This window comes from Ciconia boyciana, chromosome 1 (assembly GCF_034638445.1).
Source record: "Ciconia boyciana chromosome 1, ASM3463844v1, whole genome shotgun sequence".
Lineage (NCBI taxonomy): Eukaryota > Metazoa > Chordata > Aves > Ciconiiformes > Ciconiidae > Ciconia > Ciconia boyciana.
The window spans coordinates 198,702,901-198,722,811 of NC_132934.1; the positions used below are offsets into that span (position 1 = coordinate 198,702,901).

General features: G+C 38.0%; 1 protein-coding gene across 3 annotated transcripts in view; it reads left to right on the plus strand.

Moving 5' to 3' along the window:
- MIPEP (mitochondrial intermediate peptidase) overlaps positions 1–19,911 on the plus strand; it is a 78,650-nt gene that overhangs the window by 26,811 nt on the left and 31,928 nt on the right. For all 3 annotated transcript variants that reach the window (XM_072850479.1, XM_072850480.1, XM_072850481.1), the window contains exons 11-15: positions 4,673–4,826; positions 5,794–5,871; positions 6,905–7,109; positions 10,713–10,822; positions 17,636–17,710. In XM_072850479.1, coding sequence (XP_072706580.1) covers positions 4,673–4,826; positions 5,794–5,871; positions 6,905–7,109; positions 10,713–10,822; positions 17,636–17,710 — 622 coding nt within the window. The remainder of the gene's footprint in view (positions 1–4,672; positions 4,827–5,793; positions 5,872–6,904; positions 7,110–10,712; positions 10,823–17,635; positions 17,711–19,911) is intronic.

Below are 19,911 nucleotides of genomic sequence, written 5' to 3' on the forward strand. Positions count from 1 at the left end.
GTCACCTGGTCCAGCCTCCCTGCTCAAGCAGGGCCGCCTAGAGCCAGTTGCCCAAGCCCGTGTTCAGGCGGCATCTGAGTATCTCCAAGGGTGGAGACTCCACAACCTCTCTGGACAACCTGTGCCAGTGCTCAGTCACCGTCACGGGGAAAAAGTGTTTCCTGATGTTCAGAGGGAACCTCCTGTGTTTCGGTTTGTGCCTGTTGCCTCTGGTCCTGTCACTGGGCACCACTGGGAAGACTCTGGCTCCATCCTCTTTCCACGCTCCCTCTGGCTATTTATATACATTAATAAGATCCCCCTGAGCCTCCTCTTCTCTAGGCTGAACAGTCCCAGCTCTCTCAGCCCTTCCTGATAGATGCTCCAGTCCCTTCATCATCTTCATGGCCCTTTGTTGGATTCTCTCCAGTATGTCCATGTCTCTCTTGTATTGAGACACTGGACACAGCACTCCAAGTGTGGCCTCCCCAGTGCTGAGTAGAGGGGAAGGATCACCTCCCTTGACCTGCTGGCAATACTTTGCCTAATGCAGCCCGGGATGCCATTCGCCTTCTTTGCGGCAAGGGCCCACTGTTGGCTCATGTTCAACTTGGTGTCCACCAGGACCCCCAGCTCCTTTTCTGCAGAGCTGCTTTCTTGCTGGTTGGCCCCCAATATATGTTGGTGCCTGGGGTTGTTCCTCCCCAGATGCAGGACTTTGCACTTCTTGTTGAACTTCATGAGGTTCCTTTCAGCCCATTTCTCCAGCCTGTCCAGGTCCCTCTGGATGGCAGCACAACTCCTTGGTGTATCAGGCACTCCTCCCAGTTTGGTGTCATCAGCAAACATGCTGAGGGTAAACTGCCCCATCATCCAGGTCATTAATGAAGATGTTAAACAGGACTGGACCCAGTATTGACCCTTGGAGTACACTGCTAGTCACTGGCCTCCAACTAGACTTTGTGGCACTGATCACCTCCCTCTGGGCCTGGCCATTCAGACTTTTCAGTTCACCTCCCTGTCTGCTCATCCAGCCTGTACATCGGCAGCATCTCTGTGAGGATCTTATGGGAGACAGTGTCAAAGGCCTTACTGAAGTCCAGGTAGATGATGTGCACTGCTCTCCCCTTGCCTACCAGGCCAGTTGTTTCATCATAGAAGTTTATCAGGTTGGTCAAGCATGACTTGCCCTTGATGAATTCATGCTGACTACTCCTGATGACTTTCTTGTCTTTCATGTGTTTGGAAATGGTTTCCAGGATTAGCTGGTACATCAGAAAAAAATTCTGCTCTTCAGAAAATTTTGAGCAGTCTGGTCTCTCTTGATATCACACTTCTTTTGATTTTTCTTGCTTCCTGTGTAAATGTGGCTTAATTTCCTGGTGTTTTCAAGGGTGCTGTTGGTGACTTTCTTACCATTTTCGTATTTTCTTTTCCTTCAGCTGAACTCACTGGTAGGAGTTATGTGTTTTAACTTCCTGCAGCTGTGAAAATCTGATGGTTTGCTATGACTGTGAGCTGTTCGTGGAGTTAAATTTTGATTTACGGAAGTGTGTGTTTGTAGTATTGTATCATATGGGTTCTTTCTCGGAATATCTTGTACAATCAACTCTCTTCTCCCAGTTGACAGGGAGGAAATGGCAGGGAAACCCTGGCTGATATCGGATGTCTGGTGGGAGGAGGATGTGAAGTTACTAGATGGGCTTTGCACATGGTCATCATAGCTTTGGTAGGTCTGATTGAAATGAGCTCTGCAAAAAGCCCTGCAAAGAGCCCTTATGCAAACTCCATATGAAACCACTTGAGCATGTCTGTATTACTCCCCTGGTTCTGAGATAGTGTTGTAGGTGGGCTTTGTGCTGCACCTGGATTAATAAACCTTTCTGGAACCTAAACCAAGGTACAGTGTTTTGAGTGGCTCTGCAGAAACCAGTGTGGGACAAGCAGAATTGAAGCAGAGCCAGAACTAATAAATGCTGCTCATCGGAATTGGCTCTGAGGAGATCTAGCTCTAGGTTACTACTCAGCTTAAGGCTGAATTAGGACTAAAAGTGATGTATAACTTTGTCTTTTTTTTCCTGTAATTTTTTAGCTATACAAAAATAGTATCATTACCTCCTATTTCATCCTTAATTTATTTTGAAATAAATGTTGTGATTTTGAAAATAAAGATAATCATGTTTCCCAGCTTGGAGGGGTGTATGTGGAGAAATCCTGCTTTGCATTATAGTAAACTTCTATTGAGACAGTACTGTTATAGTGAACTTTTCATTCATGGCCAGTCCTTAGTTAAAGAAGCAATTGTTTGAATTACAAATGGGAAACTCAGCTTAGTATTCATAGTAGTATGTAGGATGATGGTATAAGATTTTAGAGTGATGTGACAAAACACAGCCCTAAACTATTACGGAGGTTGTTATGACTCGCTGCTAAAAGGTGTTATTTTTCCTTTTAATAAAGGGATCATTTTAACAGGGCTTGTAGTCTTTATGCAGGGAAAGCTTCAGAGCAGAATCAGAAGAGGACTGAAGCACTTAGCGGTGGGTTTAAGTTTTCAATCTGAGCAAAGGGTGATATGATAAAGGTCTGGAGACATCTGAGATTTACCTACTACAGCTTTCCAAAAAGAGCCACTGTTGAAGGAGCTGCAGTTCTTAGGAATTACTGACTTTAAAATCTCAAGGTATTCAACACATACACTGTAATTCTGTACTTCTGGGGGGCTCCGGGTATAAAGCAGTGTCCTTTGTACTCCAAATTTCTGTGGCTTATTACATGGAAATTAACTCATCTCTTCTGCTTTTAGAGACTTGCTTCCAGACTTTTTATCTAACTTGGTCTAAAGTGATTTATATCATGCTTATTTTTGTTCTTTTGGTGTAAAGACTCTTTTCGAGTAAGAAGGAAAATGTGTGTATCGCAGCATGCAGAGTGTGAATTTAAGTGTTGCTATGCATCTTGAAGAAGTTGTGTCAGTATGGTAGAGGCAAAATCTGCTTTATTTTCTATGTTCTAGTATAATTAAAAATAGAATAGAATACCTCTGCTTTAGCTTCTTGCCTTTGTAGTGTGAAAATAAGCAAAATCCTGTAACTGAGCATACCTGTATTTTTGACAGGTGTTGCTATGGTAGTTGCAAAATGCTGCTAGAGCATGTGATAAAGGTAATATAAAGGATACTAGAAAAATAAAACAAAATACAGTGACCTATTCAAGAATGAGTGCCGTGGCTTAGAGGAGTAACCCCACCCTGCTGTGCATCACAGTGCAGTGAAGCTGGGTCATGAATTGTAGCTGCAGTTGTAAGCAGCTCATTGGCAAATGCAGTATCCCCAGTGGACTTCGGTTTTAGGTCTTGTCTTTTGTGTGTGGGAGTGGGAAGGAAGGTAAGCGGATAGGTAAGTGGGAAGGTAGGTAAGTGGATAGGGACTAGCTGACTCTTTCACAGCTGGTATCTAACTAAGCCTTTTGATCATAGGCCTTAAAATAGCATGGTTCTCATCTTTGGTGTTCAGCTATTGTAGTCTAGCTGATGCGTGTTTAAATTTCAGTGACTAGTTACCATTTCATTAAGAAGCAAAAGTACAAGAGCAAGAAAGAAGATAGAAGGGAGGGACTATGATTCTCTGGAGTTAAACAGTCTTTACTCCAAGATCCCAGAAAATGGTATAAATAACTTAACACTTGGACTTTGTATGGGAAATGAGGGAGCAAGTGCATTTTTGCCATTTGGGGTGCACACATAACTACAAGCAGATGCCAGTTCTGATTTTGCTGTTGTCTCCAAAGAGTTGTGTGGCCCTGAGCAGTTTGTGGAAGGTGTAAGTTTGCAAAGCATTCGTTTGCTTGATACACTTGTAGTTTGTTTACTTTCTAGGGTCAGAGTCTCAGGAAGTTTGAGCCCAAGGATAGGTTGCATACATCTCTGAACTACTTTTAAACTGCTTTGTTTTAATTCTCAGTTTATGTGTGTGCATGCAGATGCATGGTGTCTCCTTCCCCACATGTGTCTTCTGTGCTACAGTGTCTTGAACATAGTTGTTTGATGTTAGGCTCAGGAAGCTTGGCCGTGTTTGAACTCCATGTCACATACTAAAATCTTCACATGGCTCAAAGCTGTAAGGTACTTTCTACATTTTACCCAGAGCTTGAGGTGTGATTCACGTGTGGGAGCTGATTGTGTCTCCTTGGTGTTTCTATTGCTCCAGTGCAAGACAAGACTGCAGAGTCAGCAGTGCTTACTGGTTGGTTTCCTGCCCTAGCTGAGGGTTTGGCTTACACCACAGCCCAAGCCAGCTCCATTTCCTGATCAGTCACACGGTGCAGTCTTGGCATGGGAATGGCACTTGAGTGCCGGTGGCCTCTTGTGGATCAAAAGCCACAGCCTGGCCACCCATGGTGTTGCCATGGTCTGTTTGAGCTACGTGTTCACCACATCTCTGAAAATCATGGTCAACATCTGCTGAATTTGGTATCCAAATATGAGTATAAGAAAAATCAGGTTACTGGGAAGAACTGTGCTGTAACTACTCTGTTTCTTAGTTTCACTATTTGAAAAATAAAGCCAGACATGCTCAATAAGGGCCTTGGGGCTTATCTGGTGTATTTTGTCACATCCTATGACTTGGAGGTGAAGACTGTAGTTTAGGTAGCTCAACTAGCTGACTGGTTTGGTTTTCTTGTATTTCCTTAGGTACAACATTGATCCTGGCTTGTACTGTCCATTTTTCTCTCTTGGGGCATGCATGGAAGGTTTGAACTCTTTGTTCAGTCGGCTCCTGGGAATCTCCCTTTATGCTGAACAGACACAGAGAGGAGAGGTTTGGTCTGAAGATGTTCGAAAGTTGGTAAGTATTCTTGTTCCTAGCATCTGAAATGACAAAGGGGAGTTAGACAAGATGGTGTGTTCCTCTGAGCCATGAATCAGATTTTTTTTTAAAATTACTTGGGTACCTATCCAAAGCACACGCTAGTTGTCTAATTTTAGTTGAAGTTAGACCTCAAGGGCTTTATACTCTAAGTGCCTTTTGTATGCTTGGTATTTCATGGTCTTTATAATACGTCTGCGTGAAGGGTGCCTGAATCAGAAGCAGTTTCTCTGTTTGGAGATTATTGTTGTACCTTTCAAGATGTCCTTCTGAATGACCCCTGCTAGTTTTTTTTTTAGTTTCGATTTGTAGATGAGTGTAGATGACTAGAATGCTGTAGGTGCATATTCTAGCAGTCACGTGTCTTTGCCTCATTTTTTTATTCTTTATGTCATCTTTACTTTGAGATTGGTTTTTACGTCTTTATTTTTCTGCCCTCTTTTTAGGGGAGGGTGGATATAAAAGATTGGGCAATAATTTAGTCAGCAGGTTCCCAGGTTCCTCTGTTGTCTTCCCTCCATGTATTCACTGCCAGATCTTCTTCACTGCTCTTCCACCTCCAGCCTCCAGCAAGACCTGCTGTTCTTTATATCCTGTGGGTCAATTTATAATTACTCCTTACTCTTTCTATTTTTATTTCCATGGTAAATCAGCTTCTGTTACTGTTGACTTCTCAGAAGTCATTTAGGGGCTACAGACAGTGTTACTTTTCATACTAATCTGTGACTAATTAGTTTTGAGTGACATGCAGAAATGGCTGTAGTTTGAGGGACAAGTTGTGAATCTTGTGTATATTTTTTTCCAACTAAAATTACCAACATATTTTACATTAATTATTCCCATGTTTTTTGTTATTTATTAATTATAAATCTTTGGATTAGAATACTGTGTCTTCAATTTACACATCAGTGCTTTCACTGTGGAAATCATACTTTTTTTTCTTCAGGCTGTTGTTCATGAAACTGAAGGTTTGCTAGGATACATCTATTGTGACTTCTTTCAGCGACCTGATAAACCACATCAGGTAACATTTATGATCTGGTTCCAGCATAGGTTTTATTTGAGTAATGACTGTAGCGTTAGGGCCTTTTGCGTTCAATGCAAGTTTAGTAAAAGTTAGCTTGATTTAAAATAAACTAAATTTAAACAGGGAAAGTCTGTAACTTCAAATGTGCTTTTAAGTAAAATATTTTTGTGAGTAACCTTTCACTTAAAAAATGTCACCTGATAGGCTGAACTCAGACTCTTCATTCTACAGGATGACAGGCACTATGAAATGTCATAGAACTCTGTTTAAAGAAACGGTAGATTTTTAAACACCTGTTTTCTGGCCTACTATTTACAAGTAAAAACAATCTGAAATTTTAATGCTCTCTAAAGGTGAAAGCCCATAATGACAACTAATTTTTATTCAAAATTCTACTTAAAACTGTAGATGGTTCCAACTGTTACAGCTCACTCACTCATGCTGCCTAGTGCCAGTATATTAACTATACAATGCAGTACAATAGACACTTCACTCTGTAGAAGCATCTGCAAATTACTACCTTTAGTGAGGTAGTAAGTGGACAAACTTTAAATCTACATTAGTTTAATATATTACTCTGTTATGCTAATATTTCACAATATACTAGGAGTGCTGTGCAGTATATTTTATAAAGAAGTTACTGCTGAAGAATGAGGACAGAACTTAATCTATAAATTATGGATTTGGCACATCAGTAAATTTCTTTGAGCTAGTGATATTTTTAGAAAAATTGAGAGGTTTTGATAATTCTAAAACAAACAAACAAAAATTTTATTTTCTAAAAGCAACACGGTCTTTTCTTTATGGAATAAAGTAGTTTCCTTATGAATATGAAGCAAATAATAAAGATGGAGAAACAGCGTGCTGATATTGAACAACACTGTTAATGATCATTGAATTCAACTTGTATGACTGAGTATATGTTTAGGTTTGATTTTAATTTAAGATTAATTTAATAATTTCATAATTGTTTTAGTATCATTGATATAATGACATTAGCTGTCCATATGTTTGCTTTTATCTTGAAAAGGATTGTCACTTTACAGTTCGTGGAGGCAGGCTAAGGGAAAATGGAGAGTACCAGCTGCCTGTAGTTGTTCTTATGCTTAGCCTGCCCCATTCAACAAGGACTGCACCAACGCTACTAAGCCCTGGCATGATGGAGAATCTCTTCCATGAAATGGGACATGCTATGCATTCTATGCTGGGAAGAACTCGGTACCAACATGTCACTGGTAAGAAAGTTAGAATAGTGATTTTTTTGTTTTAGTTAAATGTTTAATTTCTAGAAGAAGGGAGTAGATTTAGAAAAAAAAAAAGAAAGAAAAAAAAAAACCACAAGAAAAAAAAGAGGATGCACCAGAAATTGTTGAGTCATGTTGATACTTCTACATCTTTGACGACTTGAAAATACAATATCAGATCCCCAGATATTATCTAAAACCCAACCAAACAACACTTGAATATTCCTGTTCTCCTAAGAAGAATTAGACATTTGTATCTCTTCTTTCTGTACTGCTAATCTTTGTTCTAGTGGTGGTATCCACTCTTGCAAGTTTGCCTTACGTGGAGTTTATAATAATGGCATAGTTGGAGGATTGAAATTGAGCTAAACTTGTATCTAGTGTAAAAGCACAGTGAATCCTGGGTTGGAAAAGATTTAGGAAATTGAATTAAGGAAAATCAGTAAATTAGTTCTTGCAAAGAGCGTACACTGACAATATGGAAAATCTGTAAAGCCAGGCCTTTTCTAGTTGATTCTGATCAAAGCAAAGTTGATAAATTAAAAATTTATTGTATTTGCAAGCATGATTAACTGGTAGGCCTTTTTATCATACATAAATGAACATGAAAGAATATGAAATCACAGCTTAGTGGATGCACAGAAAAGGAATATTGCCTTTTTTCATTTAGTCCCTCTTCTCAAGCAGTGGCAATGAGTGTATTGGCTGACAGCTTGCAGGCTGCTGTGGCCTTCTGCATTTGTGGCAAATGGGTCAAAGTCATGTTCTGGCTAAAGCTGCTCGGCATGCTACTTTTCTGATCTGTGGACAGCTTGGTGTATCCTCTTCTATAGCAGTGTGTTGGAAATCCCATCTGCAGTAGACATTTACTTATTAAAAAAAAAAACACAACCAAACAGATGAAATTGTAGCTCCCTTGTCTGAAGGGTTTTTTTTTAAATGTTGTACCATTTTTGTATTATGCTAATGATACAAAGGGGGGGTCCATGGTAGAGTTATGTTATCAACAGATACTTTGCACCCAGTGACAAAATATTCTTTCTTAAGTCTTCCACTTAAAATTAAAATAGACTGAGCTGTTTGTAAGTGTGTCACTATTGGACATTGTTAAAACAAATGAACACTGCGTATGCTCTTTCAGTGTAAGGTCTGTGTGCTCCTTGGGATGGTTAACTGCTCTCCCCCATCCCTTCCACTCATATGGCCTCGCTCTTCTTGACCTCCAGGAGTACTTATATGCCCAAAGTAACTGCTTTGGTGGGGTTCTCCTGTTGTGGTGGTGAATCATATTCGTCTACATGTCGGAAAGTCTTGAAGGGGCAGGAAATAGCTAATTTTGAGGCACAAACATTCCATGAGCCCCCATGGTTTCAGCGTTGCCTTAGCTCCAGGCAGGCCTGCATCCCAGGGGATTTCACTCCAGATCTAGCGTTGCAAAAGCAGCGTCAGAGGTCAGTCATGTTGTTTCTGCAGAGAACCCTTTTTTTTAGGGTTTGGAATGTGTGGCAATCAAATGGCTTGTCCCAGGGATGTCTGTTAGGGGCCATCTGCTCTCATGAGACACTAGGGTGGCCAAGTGCGGAAACAGGATGACTATAGGCTATTGTGAGAACAAAAAATTTGACATTCTAGTTGAGATGCACTGAGTATTTGACATCTTTCCTACTCTCCCCTGACCCCCTTTTCTGATTAACATTCCCAAATATTCAGGAACCCATTCTGCTGCTAATGGACCCAAAACTTGGATAATACTGTATGTTTTTGACCTAAGATGTGCTTCTTTTTAAGTTAATCTGTCATTTTACTATATGCATTTATTGGTTGTTTAATGCATATGTGTGTATAAGATTTTTTAAAACCTAGCTTGTATTCCATTTTAGTTTATCATGCAGTAGAGAATACCTACATTTGTTTTACAGGAGGACTAACTTATCCCAGATATCTGCCCAACCTTTTACCTTTCTGACTTTCAGATAATGTAATTTTTCAGGAGTCTCTTTAATGGTTATTAAAAGAATTCTGTCACTTTATTAAGGAGCACTGAGAAAGCATAAATGGCTAGGGGAACATCAGTGTAGTTCTGCAGGCATTTGTCTTGAGACCTGCCTTGTTTTAAGCTTTTTAAAAATGATTTTCAAACAACAACAAAAAAAGACTCTAGTAATGAAATGTGATGGCACAAAAGCAGCATTTGGGGTATTGTATAAGAACTGAATGACTGGATATTGCAGTGTTAGAAGTAAAATAAAATTCAGAACTACATAGTGCAGATCATGCATTTAAAGAGTACAAAGAGAATTTATGCTATCAAATGGATATTTCAACAGTGGTAGAGGAACAGAGGAACAGTTTTATGTGTTAATGTCTCACTACAAATTGCTGATGTGTCCGTGAACAGGGCAAATGTGATTTGAAATTACATCAGAGATGTATGTAACAGCAATAAGTATTAGAATGGTTAAGAAAGATACTGGTGAAACCTCATGCAATGCTTGGGCATGGTTTTACGTCTCTGGTCTGAAGGTGAATTCAAACTGAAACAGGTGCAGAGAAGAGCTAAAATGGATAGCATTTTACACTTTATCTTGCCTTTGGATAGTGATGGCTGAGAGAGAATATACGTTCTCTCAATTTAAGAAGTAAAAAACAGTTTGGGAAATGCTGTTTATACTAAAAAGCAGTATTGGTCTGAAAACATTGAGTATAAACAGATTATGAATTCTGATTAAAAATTAGAGAAAGATTTGTAAAGATCAAAGGAGTGTTTTTAAAAAATAGTCTTCAAGAAAGAATAATAGAAGCAAAAACTGTACTTACATTTAAGACTAGTTTTGAATGTTGACATTGTCTAGCAGACAGGGATAGAGGTGATGACCCAGTGGGTCCATTATTAAAGCAACAAGTTTGTACATCTCTAACTTTAATATAAAAATTAGATGCAGCTTTGATTTGGTGATGTGTTATACTTCTTAATAACTTCCATTGTGTAAGGTGCTGATAAAGATTAGAGTAAATAACATTTTTGGGAAAGTGCTTTTTGAAAATACTAACTGCTAAGATATTACCTCATTGCACTTACTTAGAACATGTCATCAATCTGCAAGAGTGTTCCTTGGATGAATGACTTGGTATTATAAAGCAAGGTTAATATAAAGCATAAGTAAGCTCACCAAACAGATGGAAGCTAAAAATTGTAACTGTGAATGGGATTAAGGCAGAGTTTTATTTACATTGCAGTTTGATTTAGGTTTGGGACACTTAAATAGATTTGGTGTTTCATGTAGGGCCAGTTTGGCTGCAGTCTGGTTTAGTTTAAAAAGGGTGTGATCCAGAGCTTTATAAGGTGCCTCACCCAGCTGTTCAAATATTTTGTTTTACTTTGTGATTTATAGGAAAATGTGTAGGATTATAATGAAGCTTTTCTGGCAATATGTACAATAATGCTATGGAAATAAAATATTGACTTAATAAATGAAAGAACATTAAAGTTCACCAAAAGTCCAAACTGAAAGGTGCATAACCTTTTGGGAAGAGTTAACTATTTGTGTTAATGAAAATAGCAAATGCTAATGTGTACAATTATTCTACCTCTAGGAACCAGATGTCCTACTGATTTTGCTGAAGTTCCCTCAATTCTGATGGAGTACTTTGCAAATGACTATCGAGTGGTTAACCAGTTTGCAAGGCATTATAAAACGGGACAGGTAGGGAAAATTAATATGTAAAATATTGAAAATAGGAATAAGTGTATTCAGGAAAAGAATCACATTTTCATGTGTTATTTGTTAGTAATGTTTAAAGTAGAAATAAACAATAGATAGACATTATTTTAGTATTATAATCTTAATTATTCAGAAAAAATGTTAATATTCTCATTACAGAAAAGATAAATGTAATCTGTAAAAGAATACCAGATCGTTAGATCCAAGGTTCCAGTTACATATTTATAACCTTCAACCTTTTTTTCCTACAAAGATTTTGTAGTTTCTACACTACACAAAATTAGTGTAGTAGGTGAACAACTTCTGTGTGAATCAAGTTATGTGGAATGTTTTAATTTAATTACAGACAAGTTTTGACAAAAGTAGTCATTCATCATCGAACTCTCTAAAGTCTGTCTTAAAATAAAGCTCAGGTACCAAGTCATGGAAATAAATGAAAATGATCTGCAGTGTTTAAAAACTCCCATTTTTAGCACAGTGTAGGGTAGTGATTGAAATATTTAGTGATGAGAAGTGTACTGCTTTATTTAGAATTAGATTAAGATTAGGATTAGTTAGATTCTGGCAGTCGTGAATCTCTGCATTCAAACTCTGATCCTTTTTTGCATAAGGCTATTCTATGCCAGTCTAATGCAAGGATCTGCTTTCTATGGGAAATTTAGAAAACAGTGCTCTTTGGAACAAGGTGGCTTTCAGTGGTTGCTTTAATGCATGGCAGCATAACATGGTTTATCTTTGTACAGCCATTTCAAAAATACAAACCAGTAAACAATAACCAAAGATCTCTTTCCAGTGCTTTTGACTGAGGCAGGTTTCAGTGTACTCATATGTAATGGCTGAAGAATAGACTACTCATAAATGTAAAAACAAGAAAGCCTCTTAGATTGTGTAGTGTTGTTACACTTTATTGAAGCTTTTTATCCAAGACTAAGCATTCAGTATATTTCAGTATTATGAAAGTGGAATTATGTTTGCCTCCACTGTAACAGTCAGAAAAATAGGTTGCATGACTTCTATTTTCATAGATGCTGTCTGAGAAATTTGCTCTGTAAATCTCTTTGGGGTTTTTTTGGTTTTTGTTTTGTTTTGTTTTACAGAGCAATCAATTCTGCAGAGCACTAAGAAAGTTTCCTTGAAACCTGGGAGTTGAAAGTGCTCGGTTCACAAGTGTTCATCATTTGTACGTTTGAATCCACATACCGAGATGCTGCTTTCTAGTGTTCTCTATAAAGTTCAGGTAGTGTTTAAACATTGTGGAGTTAATCTGATTGCATATGAGTTCAGAGAATGAGCTTGACTAAAACATCTGAAGGAGATTTGTGGAACATTATTTATGGCTTTGTATTTTCAAAATGGCTTAACAAATCTAAACCATGTTTAGTTGCAGGGCAAAAGCTAAGAACCAGGCGCTGTGTCCCATTTGGCATTTCCAAAAACTACTTCTGTTTATTGGTGGTGAAATCTTGCCATCTCTTTCAGAGAGCAATTGAGAGAGGTTTAATGTAGAAATTCAGTCTTGAAGGAGGCAAGAATGGATTATGCTGGAAGATGCGAAAAAGAGCCTGAAACTGCTGTGTGGCTCTTGAGGGTTTTAGACTGATTCCTTTTAATTGCTTTTTTTAAGATTTAGAATGTATTTTTAAGCCATTATCCAACATATATAAATCTGCTTTTGCTTATGTTGGTTCATCTAAGCTAGTTTTAAGAATCTGATATCAGACTTCTGTATCTGTCATTTAAATACAAAAAGATTGAAGTAATCTTTTCTGTTCTTGAAATTCACTGATTGTTACAGGAATTACTTTTATCTGTTGTATAGATGTTACAAAGTACTTTGAATAGAAAATCCCAGCTCTCTTACATTTACAACTTCACAAAAATCCTTTTGGGGCTTACATTTTCTGTCTCTGTTCCTTGAGTAATTTTTTGGTGTGCATATGGAAATTTGAATCAACATTTTCTTCTCCAGTTTTTTACTTATTTGAAAGAAAAATGAGTCCACTTTACCCCCTTTTCAAGGGGAAGTAAGGAAGGTAGATGAAACAGTTAAAATGTGAAATTCGTAAAGCCATTTAATCCAAATGTTGTTCCATATGAGAACTTCCATTAAGTTTCTTTTTATGAATAAAAAGACTGAGCTTTTCTGTGCAAGAAGGATCTTTCCTGCAACAACTACACCAACATAGCTCTGCTAGATGTTGACAGAAGGAGGGTCTTGTACTGACCTAGCTTGTTGAGAGCACAGTGCAGATAATTTGAAAAAGCATTTTTGCATTGCTGCATCCATGCTATAGTTTTTGCATATAATTATTAGGTATTGTCATTTTTAACGCTCCTCCTGAACATAATTAAGTCAGAAAAACTTGGTAGCATAGTCTCAGCTTCTGATGGCCTTTGCCATAAAAGCCAGTTGTAGAAGGATTGGTCCTGAACTGTGGTTCTCACTGAGGATCAGTGCTTATGCTTATGGGAAGAGGAAGGGAAAGAGGTGTTGTTTTGATTATTAAAACATATGAACTCTTGAAAACCGTTTTTACTGGCATTGCAGAAAAAAGATTTGATGGGCAGGCTTTCAAAGATGAGAATGCATTATGCATATAGATGTGGATCATGAGGATCTGGTCCAAAGTATCTTGAAGTTTATAGAGAGCCTGTCTCTGCTTTCACTGCATTTTGGATGGTTCTGCTGTTGAGTACTAAGGAGTGAAAAAGCTTGCAAGATCTTCTGGCGAAAGGAGCAGGTCTTCTGAATGTAGTTCAAAAAGCTGTCCAGCCCAAAAATATTTGTTCCAAGAAAGTAGCAAGCCTAGTTTTGCTTTCATCTTAAAGATAACTCAAAACAGAAAATCTTTGAGGAAAATAAAAAGGAATAGAGCACTGTGTTAATTAGTTGCTCAAGCTGAATGGCTCAGGTAAGCTCATGAATTCAAGCTGTACCAAAATGAGGTCATAACAGTGCTTAAGCAGACAATCTGGTGCATGTGTACCATTCTGTATTACTGTGTTTGTTTGTTTAATTTTGTTTTTTAAGTTCACAGATATGTGGTAGGTCTGTCGAGTTAAATCATTTTAAGCTTGTGTGTCTTTGGAGGCTCTCGAACAAAGGCCAGTATTTCAGCTGTTCAAATTTGAACTGACTTCATTTTTCACAGAGATGGAATTACAAAGGCAGTATTGTATTAGCATGATTACAAGAATAAGTCCACAGATAATAAACAGTCGTAATGCGTCGTGGTTACTACACAGCAGTAGGGAGTTAAGTGTGCTTTGGGATACAGGGAATTCTGTTCTTTTAGCCACCATGACAAACATGCTGAAAAATTCATGCCAAGATCTTAAAGTTACTTAATATAGAAGGATGGAAAAGTGGAACTCGAAGTAAAGAATGTAGTGTTTAAATTTTAAAAATGGAATGGTTATTCAATTAAAATCGTTTTAACCAATGCTCTGTGAAGTCTTTCTTTTAGAATGAGGATGACAGTTTGATTCTGGTTTTATCGGGGAGTTCATCTTTCAGGATAAGTAAAATAATCCTGCTGATGCATTTTTTTTCTTCACTCAGCTGCTTATCAAGAGGTTGTATGAGATTGTAATGGAGCAAGGAGAAATAGTTTCTATTGCCTGAAACAGTACATCTTCCTCAGTACATTCAAGACCTCAGCATATCTGTATGCCTGACATTCACAGAAACAAACTTTGGAGAGGAGTGGTGATCTTTGAAAAACCCTCTGGAGTCTGATTTTAGTTGCCTGAAATCTTAAATTTTAAAATCCCAAAGGTGCTTTGGGAAAAATAAGTGATCTCCTTTTTATCATTCTTTCAATTTAATCTAATTTTGGCAATGTTTTTCTGGTGCCAAATTGGCTTGGCTTGTGAATTATGATCACAACACAATCTTTGAGCCGGATCAGTAGCACTGATAGAATTAAACAAAAGAACTTTTATGTCTTTCTCCTGTGCCTTTTTGTCAATAAGTATTGTCATAAGAGTGATTTGTAATTTCCAGTTGATTTTAATCTGCTCAAATAGTAGAGCTTGATCTTCAGAGCAGAGTAGTTCTACATTGTTTGTTTGATATTCATATGGCTGCAAAAAAGATAAAAAGATTTTCTTGGAGGCTTTTGGTATTACCTACATTTTACTAGGTGTCTAGAAGGTGGTGCTAACCCATCTCCTGTGCAAAGAGATTTTTAGTACATTATTAATGTTAATTCTGTGTCTCCCCTCAGGAGTTCGATTTAGAATGGGATAGATGCTTGTAGCAGAACATAAGGAAGAAACGGGTGAATGCAGAGGCTGCTTTTTCATCTTCTCCAGGTTGAGGTCAACTATTTGCAGTACAGTCAAAAGAACTCGAGACTCTCTTGGGTGGAGAGTCTGTAAGAAGTGCTTAGCTCTGAACTGAGAATTAGACCTGCTTCCCTTGTTTCTTGAGCAGGGCTGGATGTGACAAACTCCCAGGGAGCATACAAAGTCTGTTCGCATCGCCAAACCTTGCTGCTCTGTGCCCCAGTGAACTGCAAACTTGGATTTCCCAATTCAGTTGAGGATCTGTGGGACTGTGGTTTACCAAAATGCCAATTAGAAACGTCTTAGTGCCTTTTGTTCTACTTATTTTGTGTACCAGCTGAAAGCCTGTGCACTTAACTTCCTCTTACCATCATTTAATACAGCCGAAATATAAAATTGAAAATCCATTATGTTGAAAGAGCTGGTTTGACCTTACTGGTAGGAGTGCTCTTGGCTTTAACACTCTTAAATTATAACTGTGTAAAATATACATATTTGCTGTTGCCAAGCTTTTAGATGTTCAGGTTTTTTAACACTGACAAATTAGAATTTAAGAATTCCCATCCAGTTTCCTCATACTTTACTGTACAAAATACAGGAGCCCCTAGAAGAAATCAGTTTTGTTTAATTCCATTCTGCACTACTTCACTAGGAAATGAAAGGCTCCAAAAAGCTGCCAAAACTTGCTGATAGGTTTGGTGCTTAGTAACAAAAGCTGTTCAAAATTCCATAGGTTTCCTTACACAAGGGTTTATTGCATGATGACTGAAACTGTGTTATTGCAAACCCACATGTGCTCTAGTTCCAGGATGAAAAGTCATTGAAGTGCATGCCTCACTGTGTGTAAGAGGATGAGACAAGAGATGTTCATAGAGCCAGGAGAAAAATTGTCCAACCAAAATACTTTTTACCATTTGTAATTTTTTTCTACTTTGCTTCTTGCCTTAATAACTTTTCTACATAATTAAGTAGCATTTTGAACAATACTAAATCCAGTATGGAACCTCAAGGTAGTCAGCTACTAACACCTTTATTACTATGGATAACTGCCCTTTACTCTTACTCTAGTAGTCCAAAATCATCATGTAATTTGAAACAGAATTTTTGTATTGGGGAAGGGTAAATACTGGCCTAACAAGGATATACTGTAAGACAGACTTCATGTTCATTGGTTCATTTTTCTGTGTTGAAATTTAACAGCTGTGCACATTTATGCCAGACAAAATAGTGGGTGTTGTTCTATCCCATTCTTGACCCAGCTAACATCTGTCTTGGTGAAGAGGTTACAAGCCTTGGCAAGCTACTGCATAAAACAGCTGTGCAACTTGAGAGTTTTTCTTACCTGCTTTAACTTCCAGATTCCACAGAGTTAATTGATAACATTTTCCTCACTTATGTGTAACTTCTCTGGAGTTGGGTTTTTATTCTGTGAACATTAACATTGTTTGTCTTGAAGTCGTATCATTTGCACAGAATCTAAACATATGGTTCTGCCATCAGGATCTGTAGACTTTCATGTATTATTTCTTAAACACTTCAACACACTGTAAGAGTGTAGGTATGCTTTTAGAGTTCAGTGTAATACCAAACATCTGTATTACATTGTACAACTTGTAGTAACTTTCTTAATATTTTAGCAAGGACCCAGTTATTTTAACCATATTTAATATGTTCGGTTAATAAAACTGCTAGCAAAAAAAAGAATATGTTTACTAGGAAAAACATCTTTTGAAAAGCTTCAGGAAGCGGCAGCAGAAGTGTAAGGTCAAGCATTCATATACAGATACTCTTAAAAATCTGGCATTAGGAAGTCTTTGGATGTACTTGTAGACGTCTGGATAGAAAGTCCAAAAGAGTTTGCTTAATGACTTGAAAAATGTCTCTGACTTTCAGCCTGTGGTGGCATGGATAATTTTATTGCCATAGATGTGGAATAAATTCAACTTTGTTAAAATTTCAAAGAGTAGATATTTACTGTTTGGTCTGACCAAATATTTTTATGTGGGTTAGGGTAGAAGGCCTGATGCTGTCCCAGTTGAAGTTATGAAAACCCTGCCAGCTCAATGGGAGTTATGTGGGCCTCCATGTAAATCTAAGTGAACTGTGCTCGAAGACCAACAGGAGAATCTATTATCATATCTGCTTTTGAAGATTAGTCAGGATGACCTGGGAGGACTTTAACTGCCCCATCTGTTCTTTATCTCTAAAGATAGTCATAATATTTTTAACAGGCATATAAGGGAACATAGGGTCAATTTATAGACAATTGGCACTGAGACACAGTGATTTCTTGATTGCTATGTAGACTACTGTCAATATCTTAATTGCCCATTTAATGCTTTGTTTAGCAAATGAGATTTCCTTCCTCAATGGAAAGCACTTCAAATATGTTTTTATTACCACGAGGAGTTTTTTTTTTAATCTTCAGCCTTTTCTAGTAGTATAGAATACTATTTACAAATATACAACAATTCTAAATACATTCTGACTTTTTTTTTATTCAAGCCACTACCAAAAAACATGGTGTCGAGACTATGTGAGTCCAAAAAGGTGTGTGCTGCAGCTGATATGCAACTCCAGGTATGTTCTTTGCATTCTAGTCTCTGCTCTCTATCCAGAACTTACAGAACATATTTTAATTCTTATGATTTTACCAAATTTCTATTTTAATGTAGACACATTATCTAACTATATGCAAAGTAGTGAAAATTAATCCATTTTGATATTAATTTTCATGTTTGTTTTTGTGAATGTATTCTGTGCTGTCTGCTTAAAGCTAAATGTCTAAATCTGCAGGAAAATATCGTGAAAACCACAGCTTTTGAAAATAGTTGGATTATTAGACTTCCCAAATGTGGTATAAGATTGAGTTCTTAAATTAACGGAATCATTTAAAGAGAACTTGCAGTAGAGGAAGTATTGCGTACCTTTGGATCACTCAAGTGTAGCAGGACTGAGAGATACAGGCCACATTAGTAAAATCAAGCCAGCTCGTTTATTTACTAGAATGTGATTTGAGTTCCTTGTCTTCTGCAGCTCCAGTATGAAAGTGGCAACTTGTTACTGCCATCAAAATTGGTGGCTGAGCTATAAGGCTGTAAGACCTCTCTCTCAGTGTTAGGAGCAGTAATTAAATTCGTAAACCTTAATTTTCTGTGGGTAGATGCGATTGATCAGTCATTCCCATAAACAAACTTTCAGTGTTGCTCTTCTTGAAGTAAAGAAAATTGGGGTTCTGTCTAAAATGGGTATTTAGGCTTTTTCAGTCCTGCAACAGCAGCTCTCAGAGGTGAACAGTAGCATTAGCATCCAGCCAGGATTTTTACAGTGAGAGTTTGGCTGCATTTAGTATGCTACAAGCTTCTGCTGTGTGATTTCTGTGATTTTGTTTTCTTCTTTGTTTTGTCTTAAGCCAGAAGCATATAATTTTTCTTTTTACAGTTGACCTAATGTTTAGGTGAGATAACTCTGCTAGTACCTTAATAAAGGGTAGTCATTATTTTTGAGACGTGGAAAGAAACAAATTTAAAGATCAGATCCGTGTAATTCTTCACTTTGAAAAGTGCCCAAATGATTGCCACCCTGTCTACAAACATGAGTTGCGCTGGTTAACTGAAGTTGATTTAAAAGAAAAACTTAGTTACATATTTGCAGTTTGCTCTGTGCAATCATTTATAGTGATTTAAAACTAATCAGAATACTAGAGTGTGGACCTGTAAATGTATGTGTGTCAGTCACACTAATCAAAACCAGACTTAACACTGTGTATGCATGTATTTTTCATTGATTGAACTTAATGTATTTTTGAATTATGCCTTCAGTGCAGTGCTGGCTGTCAGTGGCCAATGCTGGTTGTGCAGGTGTGAACAAGGAGGGTGCAACTTGTGGCTATACTTCTGGGACCTGAAAATAACTGCACCCTCTCTGCAGGTCTGATTGTGAAGTGCACATGCCTGGCTCTGAAAGCTTCTCATCTAGAGATAGCTCAGAATCCAGAAAGAACATGGGCAAGAATATAATTAATTCATATAGGAGTTTTTTTGGGAAAAAAACAATTCTGGATTGAAATAAATTTTATACTGGGAATGCTTAGTGTGGACCTCTATTCGTGAAGTCCACCAACACAGAATGATTTGCCAACGTACAGACTGGTAACCGCCAAAGTGATGATAAAGTGCTTTCATGTGCACCCATTCTTTTCTGGTGTGTGCATAACAGCTATATATAGATCTGACAGATTTCCTTTCAACTTTTAATATATATTTGCTATAAACTTGTCAAGGTTTGAGACCAAATTGACAGTGTGTGGGCTAAATGGGCTTGGATACCAAGAACACTTTAAGTCACAGATCTATTAACAAGTGACACGGCCTCTCTGTCCTGTGGCGGGGCAGATAGTGTGCTCCAGAAGTAAGTCAAGGAGGGGTCATTACATCGGCCCCATGCGGTGGGCTGTGCAATCCCCCTGCTGCTGTTGACCCTCAGCTGTTCCTGGGGTCTCTGTAGGGTCTGTCCCAGAGTGGCTCCAGACCCCATAGCTTCAGAACTGGGGAGAGAACACCCACTTCTGGTGGGTTCAGATTCTTGCAGGCGCCTAATGGTTGACTGGTGCTGGCAATGATGCAGTGATTAAGCAGGCTGCTTGCCCTCAAATTACTCTTGTGTAACTAATGTTCAACCAGTCTCAACCCGTGCCAAATGACCACAAATGCCACACTGAATAACATTATTCATTTCCTACTTTCAGCACTATATTTTTGGAGATTCCAAATGTAATACCC